The following is a 14,739-nucleotide window of genomic DNA, read 5'->3' as shown; positions in this document are numbered from 1 at the left end:
TATGGATCTGGGATTGAATTGCTCATTCCCAGCCAGAACTGAAGGGATTCAGCTGCCACATCCAGTGGGTGGCAGTGAGGCAGCACTTTTGGGCTTGACCAAATCCAGTTGGAATTAATGAGAGATCCAGTGATGGATCCATGGAAGACCCCAGTTCCAGGGCACAATTAAAGCCGGTTTTGTTGGGAATTGGATCCTGGAAGCTTCCATTGGGATGTCACCAAGGCCAAGGCACAGATTTACAACCTTAATCTTTATTATTTGACATAAAACTAAATCTCAATTTAATTCCCATTTTAGCCAAAAATAGTTGGAAGTAGCTCTGGAATGCCAACAGGAACAAAACCCCACCAACAAAAAAGAGGGATTAATACACAACCGAGTCTCTGGATTGAGCTGGAATCTCGGGAGCAGCCGAGACAAATTGAGAGGAAAAGGGAGCAAAAATAAATACAGGAGCAGGAACGTGGGATAAGTGCTGGGGAATGGGATGGAGATCCCAAAAACACGGAATACCGCAGGGAAAAGCGGGATGGACTCCAAGTGTGGACACCAGCCCGAGTCTGAGGGAGGCTGGAAGTGAATCCCAAAGGAATCCAGCCTCCTCAGTGCAACCAGCGATGGAAGTTGGGGAAGATGATGATGGGAGGTTGGTTCAGAATGAAGCCAAGAGCTTCATGACACTGAATCCCACCGGGATGTCATCCGTTGGGAATGGGAGAGAAGAGCTCCTGGCAGCAGGAAAACTGCCTCTGAGGTGGATCCTTCCCTAATTCCAACCCAAACCTGGCTTTGGATCCCGGGAGGAGCGGGTGGGGAAAGGAAATGGGTGCAAGACAAGTGCAATGCCAGATCCCAAACCAGGATCCAAAGGGCAGGAAAAGCAGCGCCAGATCCCAAAATGAGATCTGAGTGGCAGGAAAAGCAGCACCAGATCCAAAAGTAGGATCCAGATGGAATCCAAGGAGCAGGAAAAGAAGCATTGGATCCCAAACTGGGATCTGAGGGGCAGGAAAAGCAGCGCTGGATCCTAAACTGAGATCCAAGGGGCAGGAAAAGCAGCACCAGATCCCAAGGGCAGGAAAAGCACAGGATCAGGCACAGATCTTGATGCGGGTGCCCTTGGCCAGGATGCGGAAGAAGGGGAAGATGCGCTCGCGGAAGGAGGCGTTGAAGGTGTGGATGTGGCTCATGTTCTCAGCATTGTAGAAGCAGAGCTGACCCCTCTCATAGTCCAGGTAGACCACGAAGCGCCGGGGCCGCTCTCCCGGCGTCAGGAATGTTTGCTCCGTGGCCGTCAGCGCCTGGAAACGCTTCCCATTGGTGCCCACGCACCAGATCTCCCTCTTCTGCTGCGCTCCCATCGGCTTCTCCTTGCGCCGCGTCGTCTCCCGGGCAGCTCCCACCGCCCAGCCCCGCCTGCCTCCCACTTCCACTTCCCAGTAGTGGCGCCCGGCGCTGAAGCCCTGTGCTCCCAGCACGCAGAATTCCCAGTCGAAGCGCTTGGGATTGTCGGGAAGGTCCTGGCGCCGCTCGCCCAAGCGCACGCTGCGGCGGTCCAGGGACAGGCTGAGCCGCGGGTGGGCCGTGTCCGGGTCCAGCGTCACCTCCGCTGCGGGACACAGGGAGAAAGGGGTTAAGGGGAGCCCAAAGCCCCATCCGGGATCCCAATCCCAAATCCTGGGGATGGGGTTAAATCGCTTCAATCCTCCTTTTAACCCCGTTTCCTCCTTTTAACCCTCAAACCGCAACTCCAGGATTGGATTCAGCAGATGGGAAGAGATGAAGGGAGAGGGTGGGAAAAGGAGGTGCTCTGTTTCCAGAGGAACCCCAACCCCATGCAGAGGGAATCCCACCATCCCTGTGGATCCAGGGAGTTTCCCAACCCGCTCACCTTGAGGGACTTTGTAGAAGACTTTCTCCATCTTCCTCATCACCACGTCCTGCAGGAAGTAGTTACGGTATTTCTTCCCCACGTCCACAGGCACCATCTCGGGCTCCTGGAATTTCATGTTCTCACATCTTGGGAAGGGGAAGGAAAAGCGGGATTGAGCACTGGGAACAGGGAAGGGAACACACACCAGGAGAGGGCAGAGATCTGGGCTACAAGTGGCTGCTTGTCCAGTGGAGGGGATAAATGATCCCTATGGACTCTAAGATCCCTTTCCCAGCCTTTCCCCTCTCCTATATGTCCCTCATCATCCCTAAATCCCATCTTCCTGCTTCTAGGAGCTCCCATCACCACATTCACTCCAACATCCATATGACACCCAGGTTCCAAACTCCCCATGAAGGCCTTTCACCCCACCCCAGAAAAGCCATTTAGAGCAATGGGAAGTGACTGACCTGATGAAAGTGCCTTTGATGTCCTGGGAAAGGAGGAATCCAGGTGGGAAATGAAGAGAAAGACAAAGATCATCAGGAAAGAGTGCACCCAGAGGGGAAGAATCCCATCCATCATGGAATGGTTTGGGTTGGAAAGGAGCTTAAGATCATCCAGTTCCAACCCCTGCCATGGGCAAGGATACCTCACGCTAGACCATGTTACCCAAGGCTCCATCCAACCTGCCAGGGATGGAGCATTCCCAACCTCCTTGGGCATTCCAGTGTCCCACCACCCTCACAGGGAAGAGCTTCCTCATCTCCAACCTGAACTTCCCTGTTCCAGTTCCATCACCCTTTGTCCTATCCCAGCTGCAGGTCCCTCTCCCCACCCTTGTAGCCCCCTTGAAGCCGCTCTGAGGTCTCCATCAGCTTCTCTGCTCCAGCTCCCATGTCCTCATCCCGTCTCCTATGGGAGCTGCTCCAGCCCATGAACACCCCATCCCAGCTCCCTGGCACAAGTCCCATCGGGACTCGGCTCCCTTGATCCCGAGGGAAGCAGACCTGGAGCAGCTGCAGCCCATCCTGCCGGCTCTTGTCCTCGGCCTCGGCCAAGAGGCGGCGCAGCGCCGCGCTCTGCTCCTGCAGCAGCCGCACGTTGCTGCTCTGCCGGCCCATGAGGCTCTCGTAGCGCTCCTCCAGCTGGTGCAGCAGCAGCACCTGCTCCCCGACCAGGAACTGGTGCAGCAGCTCGAAGTCCGACTCCAGTTCCTTGATCTCCAGCTTCATCTTGTCCTAATGGGGAGGGAAGCGCAGGCTCAGAGACCGGAGGTGTGCTCCAGGTCGCATAGCACAGCGGGTCAAACCCCAGGCACTGAGCTCTGATCCCATAGGGAAGCAGCTCCCACAACCCATGAGATCTCCAAGGCTGCAGCAAAGGGACTGCAATGCCTCCAAGAGCTCAGATCCATGGGGAAGAGAGGAAGAGCTTTCCACTAATCCCACGACTTCACATCCTCCTGACTCCAAGGGTGGGTTATTCCTTGGCAGGTGGAAGGCTGAGAAATGGGAGCTGGACATGGATCTGACACAGATCTCGCATGGATCTTACCCTCAGCTCCGTGATCTTCTCCTCTTCGTTGGATTTTTGCTTCAGCACCAGCTCCAGCTTCTTCTTCAGTGGCTCCAGGTGGCTCTGGAGCTTGTTCTGAGGGAAAACCCACACCTCAGGCACAGGAATTCCCTGCCTTTCGTCATCCCATCCCCATCCTTCCCCTTCCAACCGCCCTAAGATCTCCAGGTTCTGTGACTCCAATGGGATCAGCCGAGGGCTCCTCATGGGCATCCTCATCCCATCCATGAGGGAAGCGACACCTTCAGGAGGTGCAGCACTAAGGCAGGCCGAGGAGCTGCGTTCACCCCAAACCAGCCCCACTCCATCACATCCATGCGGGACTGGCTGAGCTCATGTATTCCCTATTGGAACGGCTCCATCCAGCTTCACCTTCATTCCCATCCTCCCCATCCCAACCCTACCCAACCTGTTCCCAGTGACCCAACCAGCCAGGCCAGACCCACCCCACGGCACAGCCCCATTCCCCCCGCCCCCCCGGGCCCCAGATCCCATTCCACACCTTATAATCCTGTACCACCTCCTCGAGCGGCACCACGCTGTGGTGCTTGTGGCTGCGGGACTCCCTGCACACCACGCAGATGGCTTCCTCGTCCACCTCACAGAACAGCTTCAGCGGCTCCTGGTGCCGCTCGCAGCGGTCGGGGGGGCCCCCCAGGGCAGCGGCGGGGCTGGGGGGCAGCAGGCGCTGCGGGTGGGGGTGCAGCTGCCGGATGATCTGCACCATGTTGGCCAGCTGCAGGTTGGGCCTGAAGCTGCGCTGGAAGAAGGTTTTCCTGCACTGGGGGCACGTGAAGGTCTGCAGCCGCTGGGGCTGAGCGGCCCCAAGGGGCGTCGTTGCCGGCTCTTCCTCCTCCTCCTCCTCTTCCTCCTCCTCCTCCACGTCCTCCTCCATCACATCCTCGTCGTACTCTTCCTCCCCGAAGTACAGCTCCCCCCGGGCCCCCCCGCCCCACATCCCCTCCTCCTCCTCCGCGGGGTCCCCCCATAGCTCGGGGTCCTCCTCCTCCTCCTCGCTCCACATCTCCTCTTCCTCTTCCTCCTCGGCGCCATCCTCCTCCTCCTCCTCCTCCTCCTGCTCCACATCGAGCTCTTCCTCCTCCAGCTCCTCCTCCTCCTCCTCCTGCGGGGCCGGGGCCTCCGCGTCCCCTCCGGCCCAGAGCTGCGCGATGCAGCGGCGGCAGAAGTTGTGCCCGCACCCGATGGACACCGGCTCCACGAAGTAGTCCAGGCAGATGGCGCAGATCGCCTCCTCCTGCAGCGTCTCCACCGGGTCCAGCCGCGACCCGGAGCCCGCTGCCGGGGCCGCCATAGCGAGACCGCGGCCTCCGGACCGAGTCCTCCCGCTCACCGCTGCCGGAAGCGCCGCTCTGGCCCCCGCCGGGGCCGCTCTGTCCCTCCTCCCGCCGCCGCCGCCGCTCCTCTCTATGGTACAACCGACAGAAGCAGCCGCGGAGCTTCCGTCTTCCGTCCTCTATGGGCACGTGACAGGAAGTGTTGCTATGGCAAGGGGCTCTCGCTTCCGCGTTGAGGGCCCCCTTATCGCGGGGGCTGCCGGCGGGTTTGTCTACCCGCACAACTCGGTGCTCTTGGAGGACTACTCGTGAGGGTGGGCGTGGCTTTCGCCCTACCAGCCCTCATGGCTCAGGGGGTAGAGCGCCAGACTTGTAAGAGGATAGTTGAGGGTTCGAGTCCCGCTTACGGAGACCTTAAACCTTTATAACTCACCCCAGATTTTTTTTTGTTGCCCCCGCCTTCGCCGGGCTCCGCCACCCCCGAATCCCCCCGGCAGGACTCCCGGAGCGGCCGCACGCTCGTAGCTCAGCGGAGGCACCGGGTGTCCCACCCCGTTTCTGTAGTGTAGTGGTTATCACGTTCGCCTCACACGCGAAAGGTCCCCGGTTCGAAACCGGGCAGAAACACTCGGTTTTTGCCTCTTTATTTTTCCTTTCTCACCTTCACATTCGCGTTTCAACGCCTCAAACGCCCCGTCCCGCGGCGGGCAGCGGGGAAAGAGCTCCCCGGGGCCGCGCGGGTCCGGGTCCCGGTTCAGGTGCCGCCGCGGTCCCTGCCAGTCCGGCGGGGACCGGAGGGCGTTGTAGGGGCAGCCCGGCTAGCTCAGTCGGTAGAGCATGAGACTCTTAATCTCAGGGTCGTGGGTTCGAGCCCCACGTTGGGCGCGTGGTTCCTTTTGCTTCTATTGATCTTATTTTTGCTTCCGCACACACTCCGGGGGTCTCCAAGAGCATCCCAACCAAAAGCCGTTCAGGCTGGGTCCAATCCTAGTGCCTAACCCTCTGAGCAGTTACCGTGGGGTGTCTGAAGCACTTCTCGCATGGGGGTGGCATTTTTTGGTGCTGAGGGATTCATTCATTCACTTCCTGCAGCTTTCCAAGGGGAAAGCAAAGCTTTGATTCCTCATTTGCAATGAAACCAGCGACTTGAGCACACGTGGAGGAAGGGAAGAGGGACAACGCATGGATGTGTCAGTGTAAAGTGCTGCTCCATGGCTGGTCCTGGCGCAGGGGGTTATCCCACGGGGAGTTCGATGGGATTTACGCCCCGCTGGAGCAGCCCTGCCCTCCCCTCTGCTATCTGTCAGCTCATATCTGGCTCCAAACCAGCTGAACCCAAGCCAATGGGAGGCGAGGAGCAGCATCCCTCCCCTCCACATCATTCCCTCTGTTAGGAGCTGATTTCTCCGCTGGCACCCAGAAAACAGCCACAGCAGAAGGAGGAACGTCCCCGCGCGTCCCATCGCAGCGCCATGGCCGCGCAGAGCCCCGCGGACACCCTGCGCAGCGAAACCTCCTGCTCCATCTGCCTCGGTTACTTCCAGGACCCGGTCTCCATCCCCTGCGGACACAACTTCTGCCGCGGCTGCATCTCCCGCTGCTGGGAAGGGCTGGAAGCGCCGTTCTCCTGCCCCCAGTGCCGGCAACCGGCCCCGCAGCGCAGCCTCCGCCCCAGCCGCGAACTGGCCAACATCGCGCTCATCGCCCGCAGCATGAGCCTGGGAGGAAGGGCAGGGGCAGGCGGAGGAGGAGGAGGAGGAGGATGGGAGACGCTCTGCGGGCAGCACCAGGAGGCTCTGAAGCTCTTCTGCACCGAGGACCTGCAGCCCATCTGCGTAGTGTGCGACCGGGCCCGTGCCCACCGCGGCCACAGCGTGGTCCCCATCGAGGAAGCTGCGGAGAAGTACAAGGTAAAGCCCCACATATCCAAGGATTCCAGGCCTGGAAGGGAGTTCCGGGGGCTGCCCGGTCGGGTTTTAGTGCAGGGACACTGGGAGTTTGCAGTGGTCCCAGCAGGTTACCCCCCTACTTGAATCCGTTCACCTTTTCCAACAGGGAGAAAGCAGAAAGTCCCTTTTCCAGCCTTTTCCTCTCGAAAATCCTCTGCTGTTGGCTTGGTTCAGCTGAAAGACCGACACTGATAAATACCCAAAACCGTGTAAAAAAAAAAAAGGATGATTCATTTTATCCCCTTTATAAACGTGGTTACATCCATTTTTTAGGCCAATTTTAAGTATTTACCCCCTTATTCCCTATTTCTTTAGTTTCAATACAAAGAAATAACTTTCTCCTGTCTCCTCCCCTTGTTTTGCTGCTGCTCCAAACCTCTTCTCACCAGAACCCTCTGCAGTGCCCAGCATCATGTCAACATGAGGAACTCCTCGCTGTGTGTTCCCGAAGGAAATCCCCTCCTGCACTTATCTCGCTCTCACAGGCCTTGTGTGCTGCTGATGCTGTTTTGCTCTTTCCTTGCAGTGGTCACTTATGGACATTCCTCCTCCTCTTGGCTTTGCTTCGTGCAGAGGAGCCAGTGTTCAGGCAAAGCCTCTCCCATGGGAGACAAGGGCAAAAGTGATTCCAGTGGGAAAAGCCCCTCCAAGAGCATCTCTTCTTTGTCCCCAGGAAGAAATCCTGAGCTGCCTGCAGGTTCGGAGGGAGGAGAGGGAAAAGTACCTGGAAAGCAGGAAAGCCGGAGGAAGGCGGAGCTCATACCTGGTGGGTGCCCCAATGGGGAGCACCATCATGCGTCCCCCTGCTCTTTTGGGGCCAGATCCCACGTATTTGCTCTGTAGAGCATGGAGCCCTTTGCCCTGGGCTCCTGCCAAGCCCCAGTTTATCTGCTGGGGTTTCACATCGGCTGCACTGGGCTGATAACACCGGGGCTGCTCTGGGAGCAAACAACCCATTGGCTTGTATAGAGACATGGCTGGGAGGGGTTTCCCCTATATCCTATAAATCCCCCTCTGGCAGAGCCCATCTCTTGGCTTTGCTTCCATGCAAAGCCTCCTGGATAGTCCCACATCCATAGCAAGGCCTTTCGCACCCTCACATTTACTGAGCATCACTGAGGACATGGTACCCGAAACCAGCCTTGAGGCCCTGATCTGCTCTCCTTGGGCCTGGTGGGGTCTTGTTGCAGCTCCATCATCTCCTGCCCATCCTTTGGAGCTTCTCCGGGGGCTTCTGTGCTTCCTCCTGGGGTTGTTGCAGCCCCACGGGGCGGGGATGTGACACTGATGGGAACGGAGAGATGGGAGAATGACCCCTGAGGGAATCAGAGGGAGCTCGCACCGTGCATGGGGGGGGGTCTCTGCCCCTCTGAGCCCTGCTCCGCCCCGGGCAGGACCGGACCCGGACCGAAGGGAGGAGGATGGCGGGGGAGTTCCATCAGCTGCAGCGGTTCCTGCGGGAGCAAGAGCGCCTCCTGCTGGCAGAGCTGGCGCAGCTGGACCGCGCCATCGCCCGGGCGCAGGAGGAGGCGGCGGCCAAGGTCTCGGAGGAGATGTCCCACCTCGACACCCTCCTGTGGGAGATGGAGGGCACGTTCCAGCAGCCCCCGAGCCTCTTCCTGCAGGTGGGGACAGGAGCCTCAGACCCCATTCATCCCTATGGGGCATTGCTGGGGAGGGGCGGGGGTCACCCCATGGCCATAAGAACACACAGAAGACACAACACCCACCGTGCCTCTTCCTGTGTCTCCTCTCTCCTCCCACCCTTAGGACATCAGAAGACTCTTGGAGAGGTAAACGCGGCTCCTCCTCACTCTGCTGAGGGAACGCTGAGGTCGGGGTTTCAAACCACGTTGGTGCAGTGGTAGCACAATGGGCTCAGAAACATCCCTCCAGCGATGGCCTGGGGGAAGGCAACTGCAAAGAGAAGGGAAAGGGCAAAGGGGGGCTTGATATGCTCCTGGATAAGGATCCTCAGCCCATCCCATGGCTTCTCCTGCATTGTTTAATGGCAGCAGAACATCTCAGCAGTAGCCTTTGCTCTTTCCAGCTGTGAGATGATGAAGTTCAAGCCCCCGGTAGAGATTTCCTCCCATCTGGAAAGGAGACTCGAGGACTTCGTGCAGAGAAATGTCCTGGTGAGGGGCACATTGAGGAGGTGCCAAGGTGCGGAGTGGGGCTGGGAGCTGGGGTGGTGCTTTGGGTGCTTGGGGACAATGGGTTTGTGCTAAAGCAAAACCTGCCTGGTGGCTGCTGTGAGTGAATGCAGATGGGGTTTACCCGGAGGAGGACATCGGGAGCCTGTCCTGCAGTGGGGGGAGAAGAGAAGAACAAGCTCAGCAGAGGAGGCTCCTTCTCTCCCAAGAGCCTTGCACCACCCAACCCTCACCCCTCAGTATCCCCCCTAAGTCTCCCATTAGCTTTTCTCCCATCCCAAGCCTATAGGATGGAGCTGCAGCCACTTTGACCCCTATACCTGATGCTGTGAAATCTCTTTCCTCTGCAGACAGCCTGATGTTTAAACTGCAAGAGCCAAGTAAGTCGATGGCAGAGGTGGGTTTGGCTTGTGGGAGAGATTCCCATGGGATAACAATGCAGTAGAGGAAGGGTGACAGCATCCTGGTGTATCCAGGGGGTAGGATATATGGTCCTTGTAAAGCCAAATACCCCCCTGGGAGCCAAAGAAAGAAGAGCACTTGTGCTTCCCCTTCCCCCCCCATGCATCTCCCACCATCCCCTCCCCGTGCTCCATCCTTTGTCCTCCCCCCCTTCTCCTTCCACCCAGGAGCATCCCAAGGGTGGTCCCACTCCTCCCCATGCCCCCCATGCAGCATCCAGAGCTGGGAGGGATAAAACCACCTCTGTCCCCTCCCTTGTCCTGCAGCCAACGTCACCCTGGACCCCTCCACGGCTCACCCCAACCTCCACATCTCCGAGGACCTCAGGGAAGCCCGAGGCCACCTCCAGGCGCAGGACGTGCAGGACACCCCATGGAGGTTCAACTACGAGCCCTGCGTGCTGGGGCAGCCGGGCTTCACCTCGGGCAGGCACTTCTGGGACGTGGACGTGGGGCAGGGGGGGGTCTGGGCGCTGGGGGTGGCCCGAGCATCCATCCCCAGGAAGGGACCCCTGAGCCTCACGCCCAAGGAGGGGGTTTGGGCGCTGGAGGCTTTTCACTCCCTCACGTCCCCCCGCGCCAGCGCGCGCCCGAGCCCCGTCCCCAGCAGGATCCGGGTGTCCCTGGACTATGAAGGGGGCCGGGTGGCGTTTTTCAGTGCTGCCGACGAGGCTCCCCTCCTGGTTTACACCAGAGCCTCCTTCAACGGGGAGAGGCTCCTGCCCTGGTTCAAGATGGGGATGGGCGCTCGCCTGCAGGACATCAGCCAAGCCCTGCCCTCTGAGGAGCAGCCCCTGAGTGGGCAGCTCATGGCCCCTCTGGACTGGGTGGGGTTCAGGTTCCCGCTCCGGATCTGTCCTTGAGGTGGGTGTCAAGCATCAGACCCTAAGAGCAGGGTCACCTCCTGCGTGATGCTGTTGTTGAGGGTGATCACGGCATCACGGCAAAGGGGCTTGCAGCTCCTCTCTGCGTCCATTGGGAGCTGTGGGATGAGGATGGGGAGGTGGGGACACCAACAGGATCAGGCAGTACGAGGGGACGGAGACAGCTCATCAGAAGGAGGAGAATCCTGAAGGAACGCTCAGGGCTTTGATTTTCTTTTAGAGCTTATTTTTGGCTCTAATGGCCTGAATCGTCCTGTTTAAATCCCTTTGCGAAGTGTTTTCTTCCTGACACCAATCTCAAGGCAGATCCAGAGCCTGTTTTCCCAAGGGAGGTGGCCTTTCCCAGCCAACTGCCTTGCTCTGGGAGCTGATCCCAACCTCTGCCACATTCCTATGTTCGGCTTCAATAAAATAACCCTTTGGTTTGAGCTCTCTGCCTTGCTATGGGTGGATTATTATGGGTGCATTTCATAGCCTTTGGGACAGCAAAGAGGGGTATTCAGGGTGGTGCTTACCCTTCCACCTCATCCCGGTGGGCCTCTAGCCATTCAACTGGGAGCTAAAGGGAAACAATCCCACCTGGATGAATTCCTTCAAAATTGATGATTTCTGCTGAGAAAGCCCCAAAGAGGAAGAGGCATCCTCCAGACACACATTATCCCACCACGCTCCTCAGGAACACAAGGTGCAACCCCTAGATCCCATTGGAACTGCTTGATGGGAGGTAGAGATCCACGTTTCCCTTCCTCCTCCAGCCCCGCAGCTCCCTCCATGTCCCTGCTCCCTTCCGAGCTCTGTCCCAGCTCTTCCATGGTGTCCTTAACCTGGAGATGCAGCCTGCAGACATCTCCAGCTGGTTTTCCAGGTTCCATAGGTGCTTCCAGGGCACAACTGTGGGCTTCTCATTGAGATGAAAGGAGCAGGGTGGGAGCCAAGCAGACCCAAGCTTCCAGTCCTTCTGATGGGAATAGCTCACTGGGAATGGGACTTGCACCTCCAATGCTGGCCAAGCAATGGGATTCATCCCTTCAGTGGGGTCTCCACTCCTCCCAGGTGCTGCCATGCAGATATATATCTATTGATGGAGCTTATCAAAGGGTTATAAATGGCTTAGAAACATCCCCTGCGAGCTTGGAGCCAGGATGGGGTTTCTTGATGGGCACATCCATGGCCTGGGTGCCGATTGTGCCCCATTGAGTCCCAGCCCCTCTTCCAGCACCTACAAGCCTCTGGTCGCACAATTCCTTCCCCGTTTTCCTCATCCATGATTGCACCAAGAGCTCCCAGAGGCTGAAATATCTTTTGGGGGATGGATTTGCCTAATTCCCATCCCTAAAGAGAGAGAAGGGAGAGGCAGGAAGGGGCAGCCCTCGGGATAGAAGGTGCTTTGATTCCTTCCTAGCACATCCCCACCCCCTGCCATGGCACACAGACCTGACTCACAGGCTCAGCGCATCCCTGCTCCAGGTCTATTATCCAGCACTGGGGAGGAACAGGAAGGGAAAGATCCAGCCCCATCAAAGGGATAAACCCTAACAGGTTTGGGCCTTTCAAGTTCACTTTGGAAGAGCTTCAGGTGGAGCTCAGAAGCTGTTCTGGAGGGGGAGAAGGTCTCCGAGAGGAACAGAACCCTGGAGTGCAGGAAACTGGAGGGCCTGGTGGGTATCGAGGTCCCTGGGCAGTGACACAAGGGCTCAGGGTCAGTTCTTCGCTCTTTGTTGCTTGCACTGCAGCATGGATGTGATGGTGAGCACGGGGACATCAAGGCTTTCACCCCAAGCTCATGGTGGCTTCTTTTGCATCAGGTTTAATGGGAAAGAAACGATGGGGATTTGGGCTCCTGAATGACGTTTTCCTGTAGGAAAGGCTTTTCCCACCCTGTTGCCGCTTCGTTTGTATCTCCAAAGGGAGGGAAGAAGCTGAGCCCTGGTGCTGCAGGTCCCAAAAAGGCTTTTTCTTCTTGCTTTCCCAGCTGGAAGACCTGAAGAATGAGATTGAGAAGAGGCAAGCCAAAAATGCCACCAAATTCCCAGAGAATTCCCAGCTGGACACCGAGGCACAAGGGCGAGAAGAGAAGAACCAGCAACCGGTGAGTGAATTCATCCCATGTACAGGGGTTTATGGGGAGGGGAAATCCCCCCTGGTTGGGATTTCCCAGTCCCACTTTGCTTCTATTCCCTCTGTAGATCTGCAGATCCCAAGGGGATGAAGGGAGGGGGATTTGCAGCCTGGAATGATGAGAGTGAAATCAGTGGTTTGTAGAAGGAACAGTGGGGGCTGGTGGTTCCCTATGGGGTGGGGAGAGGAATGTGATAGTGCAAGGAGCATCACCTGTGACAGGCAGCCCAGAGCATCAGGTCCATGGGCTGAAGCTGGGGAAGCAGCCTGTGGCCACATTCCTTCAAGGCATCTTGTGCTGTAAGAAGAGTCCACACTGAGCTTCTTTTTCTCTTTCTCCTTCCCCCAGGACATAAGGAGCACCGTCAGCAGGTATGTGGCCTCTCCAAAAGGCTGTTCCATGGGGTTTTCCAAGAGCCATGGTGGAGCAATGCCCATGGTGGCTGCTTCAGGGGGTCTGGAAGGGCATTTGGGTACCACCACCACTATGTGTTCATCACCTCATTCCTGGTGGCACCAGATTCCCCCGGTGGTGACGATTCCAAAGGCGAGGTTTTCCTCTTCCCTAGATGTGGAAAAGCGACTTTCCAGCTCCCAGCAGATGCCTCTCCGGAGTCAGAAGAGAGATCCTGTCACTTCTCCTGGAGGAACGGAGGGCTGAAGGAGACCCTGAGGAAGCTGCAAGGTACGGAAGGGCTTGAGGAAGGGGAACTGCTTGACCTGTATTGGGAGAGCTGGAAGAGCTGCCCATAGATCACCCTGGATATGCTTTGGGAATGGAGATGCTGCAGTGAGGAACCCTGGGATGGAGGAGACGGGGAACAAAGGGGTTTCCTGGTCAGAAGGTTGGTACCCACATTTATCACTATCAATTGTCCATGTTTTGCCCTGGTTCCTGAAGGATGCTCCTGCTGGAGCTCCCCGTCCGGCCTATTGCAATCCCAGAAAGGGCTGAGCATGAGAACACAAGAGCAGCCGCACCTGTCAGGTGAAGGTGGAACACAAAGCGCCCAAAAGAGATGCTGAAGGAGGGGTATGAAAATCAGGACAACCCAACGGGTTTTCCCAGCCCTGCAGCTGGAAGAACCCCCCCTCCAGGGCAGAGCCAACTGATTCCATGAACATGGAAATTGGTTGGCCTAATTCAGTGCCAGCTCTTAGGTCTTTTTGTTGTTCAAGCTCAGCTGAACCGGTCTGGTCTTGTCCTGTGGTTGTGCAGGAGACAACCCACATCCCTTCCCTTCCTTCTTTCTTCTCCCAGCATAGCCTGAAGTCCGCAGGAGCCCGTTGCCATTCCTGTGTGCATTTCCTTTGGGGGTTAAAGCCAGCTTTTCTGCTTCACAGACAGAACATTTCCCTGCTTTGGGATGCTTCTGCCTTGGGATGCTCCCATTTGGGATGCTTCCATTTGGGATGCTTCTTCCCCTTGGATACCAGCCCGGGTCCTGCTGCCTCCTCCGCTCTCCCCCCATCCCTGGCGGGGCTCAACCCTCTTTCTGACCCCCTGTCCCGCACCCGCAGCCACCGTGACGCTGGACCCGGACACTGCGCATCCCGACCTCATCCTGTCGGAGGACGGGAAGAGCGTGCGGCGCGGCGCGGGCCGCCGGGACGTGCCGGACAACCCGGAGCGCTTTGACTACTGGCCCTTCGTGCTGGGCTGCCAGGGCTTCGCGGCCGGGCGGCACTGCTGGGACGTGGAGGTGGGCGACAGCGGGGACTGGGCGCTGGGGGTGGCCCGGGACTCCATCCACCGCAAAGGGCACCTCAGCCTCTGCCCGCAGGGAGGGATCTGGGGCTTGGAGAAGTGGGGGGGGCAGGTGCGGGCCCTCACCGCCCGCAAGGTGACGCTGCTGCCGCTGCGCTGGGTACCGCGCAGGGTCAGCGTCCACCTGGATTACGGCGGCGGGACCGTGGCGTTCTTCGATGCCGATGAAGGGGGGCTTATGTTCATCTTCTCCCGAGCGGCATTCACCGGGGAGAGGGTCCGGCCCTGGCTCTGGGTGGTGGGGGCCAGGTCCCAGCTCAGGCTGTGTCCGTGAGACACTGGGGGGAGCATCCCCTAACCCCAACCCAGAGCAGCATCCCCTAAACCAGAGCAGCATCCCTTAAGCCTAACCCAGAGCAGTGTCCTCTACCCCAACCCAGAGCAGCATCCTCTAACCCCAATCCAGGGCAGCATCCCTTAACCCTAACCCAGAGCAGTGTCCTCTAACCCCAACCCAGAGCAGCATCCCCTAAACCAGAGCAGTGTCCCTTAACCCTAACCCGGAACCATTTCCTCTCTTCTCCTCCAGCACATTTGATACTAACGATGGACATTAGTAATAAAATGCACCTGATTTTCCCCTCCTTGTCTTCCCCTCTTGTCAGGGCTGCAGCAAGCAGTAGAGCAGAGTGGTACATGGGATGTCCTTATGTA

General features: G+C 58.0%; 3 protein-coding genes and 2 non-coding genes across 5 annotated transcripts; 4 read left to right on the top strand and 1 right to left on the bottom strand.

Moving 5' to 3' along the window:
• Positions 1 to 238: 238 nt before the first annotated feature.
• TRIM41 (tripartite motif containing 41) lies at positions 239 to 4,778 on the bottom strand. Its single transcript, XM_061442285.1, has 6 exons — positions 3,957 to 4,778; positions 3,434 to 3,529; positions 2,887 to 3,117; positions 2,347 to 2,369; positions 1,895 to 2,022; positions 239 to 1,612 (listed from the first exon to the last, which is right to left on the bottom strand). Exons 1-6 carry the CDS (start codon positions 4,764 to 4,766, stop codon positions 1,095 to 1,097), a joined length of 1,806 nt encoding a protein of 601 aa, XP_061298269.1. The 5' UTR covers positions 4,767 to 4,778; the 3' UTR covers positions 239 to 1,094.
• A 525-nt stretch (positions 4,779 to 5,303) lies between these two features.
• TRNAV-CAC (transfer RNA valine (anticodon CAC)) lies at positions 5,304 to 5,376 on the top strand. Its single transcript has one exon. It is a non-coding gene; the product is annotated as a tRNA-Val (tRNA).
• Positions 5,377 to 5,561: 185 nt separating this feature from the next.
• Positions 5,562 to 5,634, top strand: TRNAK-CUU (transfer RNA lysine (anticodon CUU)). Its single transcript has one exon. It is a non-coding gene; the product is annotated as a tRNA-Lys (tRNA).
• A 565-nt stretch (positions 5,635 to 6,199) lies between these two features.
• Positions 6,200 to 10,305, top strand: LOC133262788 (zinc finger protein RFP-like). Its single transcript, XM_061442303.1, has 7 exons — positions 6,200 to 6,659; positions 7,372 to 7,464; positions 8,093 to 8,323; positions 8,469 to 8,491; positions 8,749 to 8,864; positions 9,205 to 9,234; positions 9,583 to 10,305. Exons 1-7 carry the CDS (start codon positions 6,222 to 6,224, stop codon positions 10,176 to 10,178), a joined length of 1,527 nt encoding a protein of 508 aa, XP_061298287.1. The 5' UTR covers positions 6,200 to 6,221; the 3' UTR covers positions 10,179 to 10,305.
• A 5-nt stretch (positions 10,306 to 10,310) lies between these two features.
• LOC133262796 (E3 ubiquitin-protein ligase TRIM39-like) lies at positions 10,311 to 14,431 on the top strand. Its single transcript, XM_061442311.1, has 6 exons — positions 10,311 to 10,318; positions 10,821 to 10,884; positions 12,172 to 12,288; positions 12,667 to 12,689; positions 12,887 to 13,002; positions 13,839 to 14,431. The coding sequence occupies exons 1-6, from the start codon at positions 10,311 to 10,313 to the stop codon at positions 14,357 to 14,359; spliced, it is 849 nt and encodes a 282-aa protein (XP_061298295.1). The 3' UTR covers positions 14,360 to 14,431.
• The last annotated feature ends 308 nt before the right edge of the window (positions 14,432 to 14,739 follow it).

The sequence above is a fragment of the Pezoporus flaviventris genome, unplaced genomic scaffold (genome assembly GCF_033815535.1).
Source record: "Pezoporus flaviventris isolate CSIRO_AGI_PZ_B2104156 unplaced genomic scaffold, CSIRO_AGI_Pfla_v1 ptg000224l, whole genome shotgun sequence".
NCBI classification, from domain to species: Eukaryota; Metazoa; Chordata; class Aves; order Psittaciformes; family Psittacidae; genus Pezoporus; species Pezoporus flaviventris.
Note: the sequence above shows the minus strand (reverse complement) of the source record. Positions and strands in the feature narration are given on the sequence as shown.

Coding starts and splice junctions, on each gene's coding strand:
- TRIM41 (XM_061442285.1), bottom strand. CDS start 4,766: ATGGCGGCCCCGGCAGCGGGCTCCGGGTCGCGGCTGGACCCGGTGGAG. Junction 3,530..3,956: donor AGGTGGTACAGGATTATAAG/GTGTGGAATGGG, acceptor GTTTTCCCTCAG/AACAAGCTCCAGAGCCACCT. Junction 3,118..3,433: donor AGAAGATCACGGAGCTGAGG/GTAAGATCCATG, acceptor CCTCCCCATTAG/GACAAGATGAAGCTGGAGAT.
- LOC133262788 (XM_061442303.1), top strand. CDS start 6,222: ATGGCCGCGCAGAGCCCCGCGGACACCCTGCGCAGCGAAACCTCCTGC. Junction 7,465..8,092: donor GAAGGCGGAGCTCATACCTG/GTGGGTGCCCCA, acceptor CGCCCCGGGCAG/GACCGGACCCGGACCGAAGG. Junction 8,865..9,204: donor CACATTGAGGAGGTGCCAAG/GTGCGGAGTGGG, acceptor TTTCCTCTGCAG/ACAGCCTGATGTTTAAACTG.
- LOC133262796 (XM_061442311.1), top strand. Junction 12,690..12,886: donor ATAAGGAGCACCGTCAGCAG/GTATGTGGCCTC, acceptor CCTCTTCCCTAG/ATGTGGAAAAGCGACTTTCC. Junction 13,003..13,838: donor GACCCTGAGGAAGCTGCAAG/GTACGGAAGGGC, acceptor CCGCACCCGCAG/CCACCGTGACGCTGGACCCG.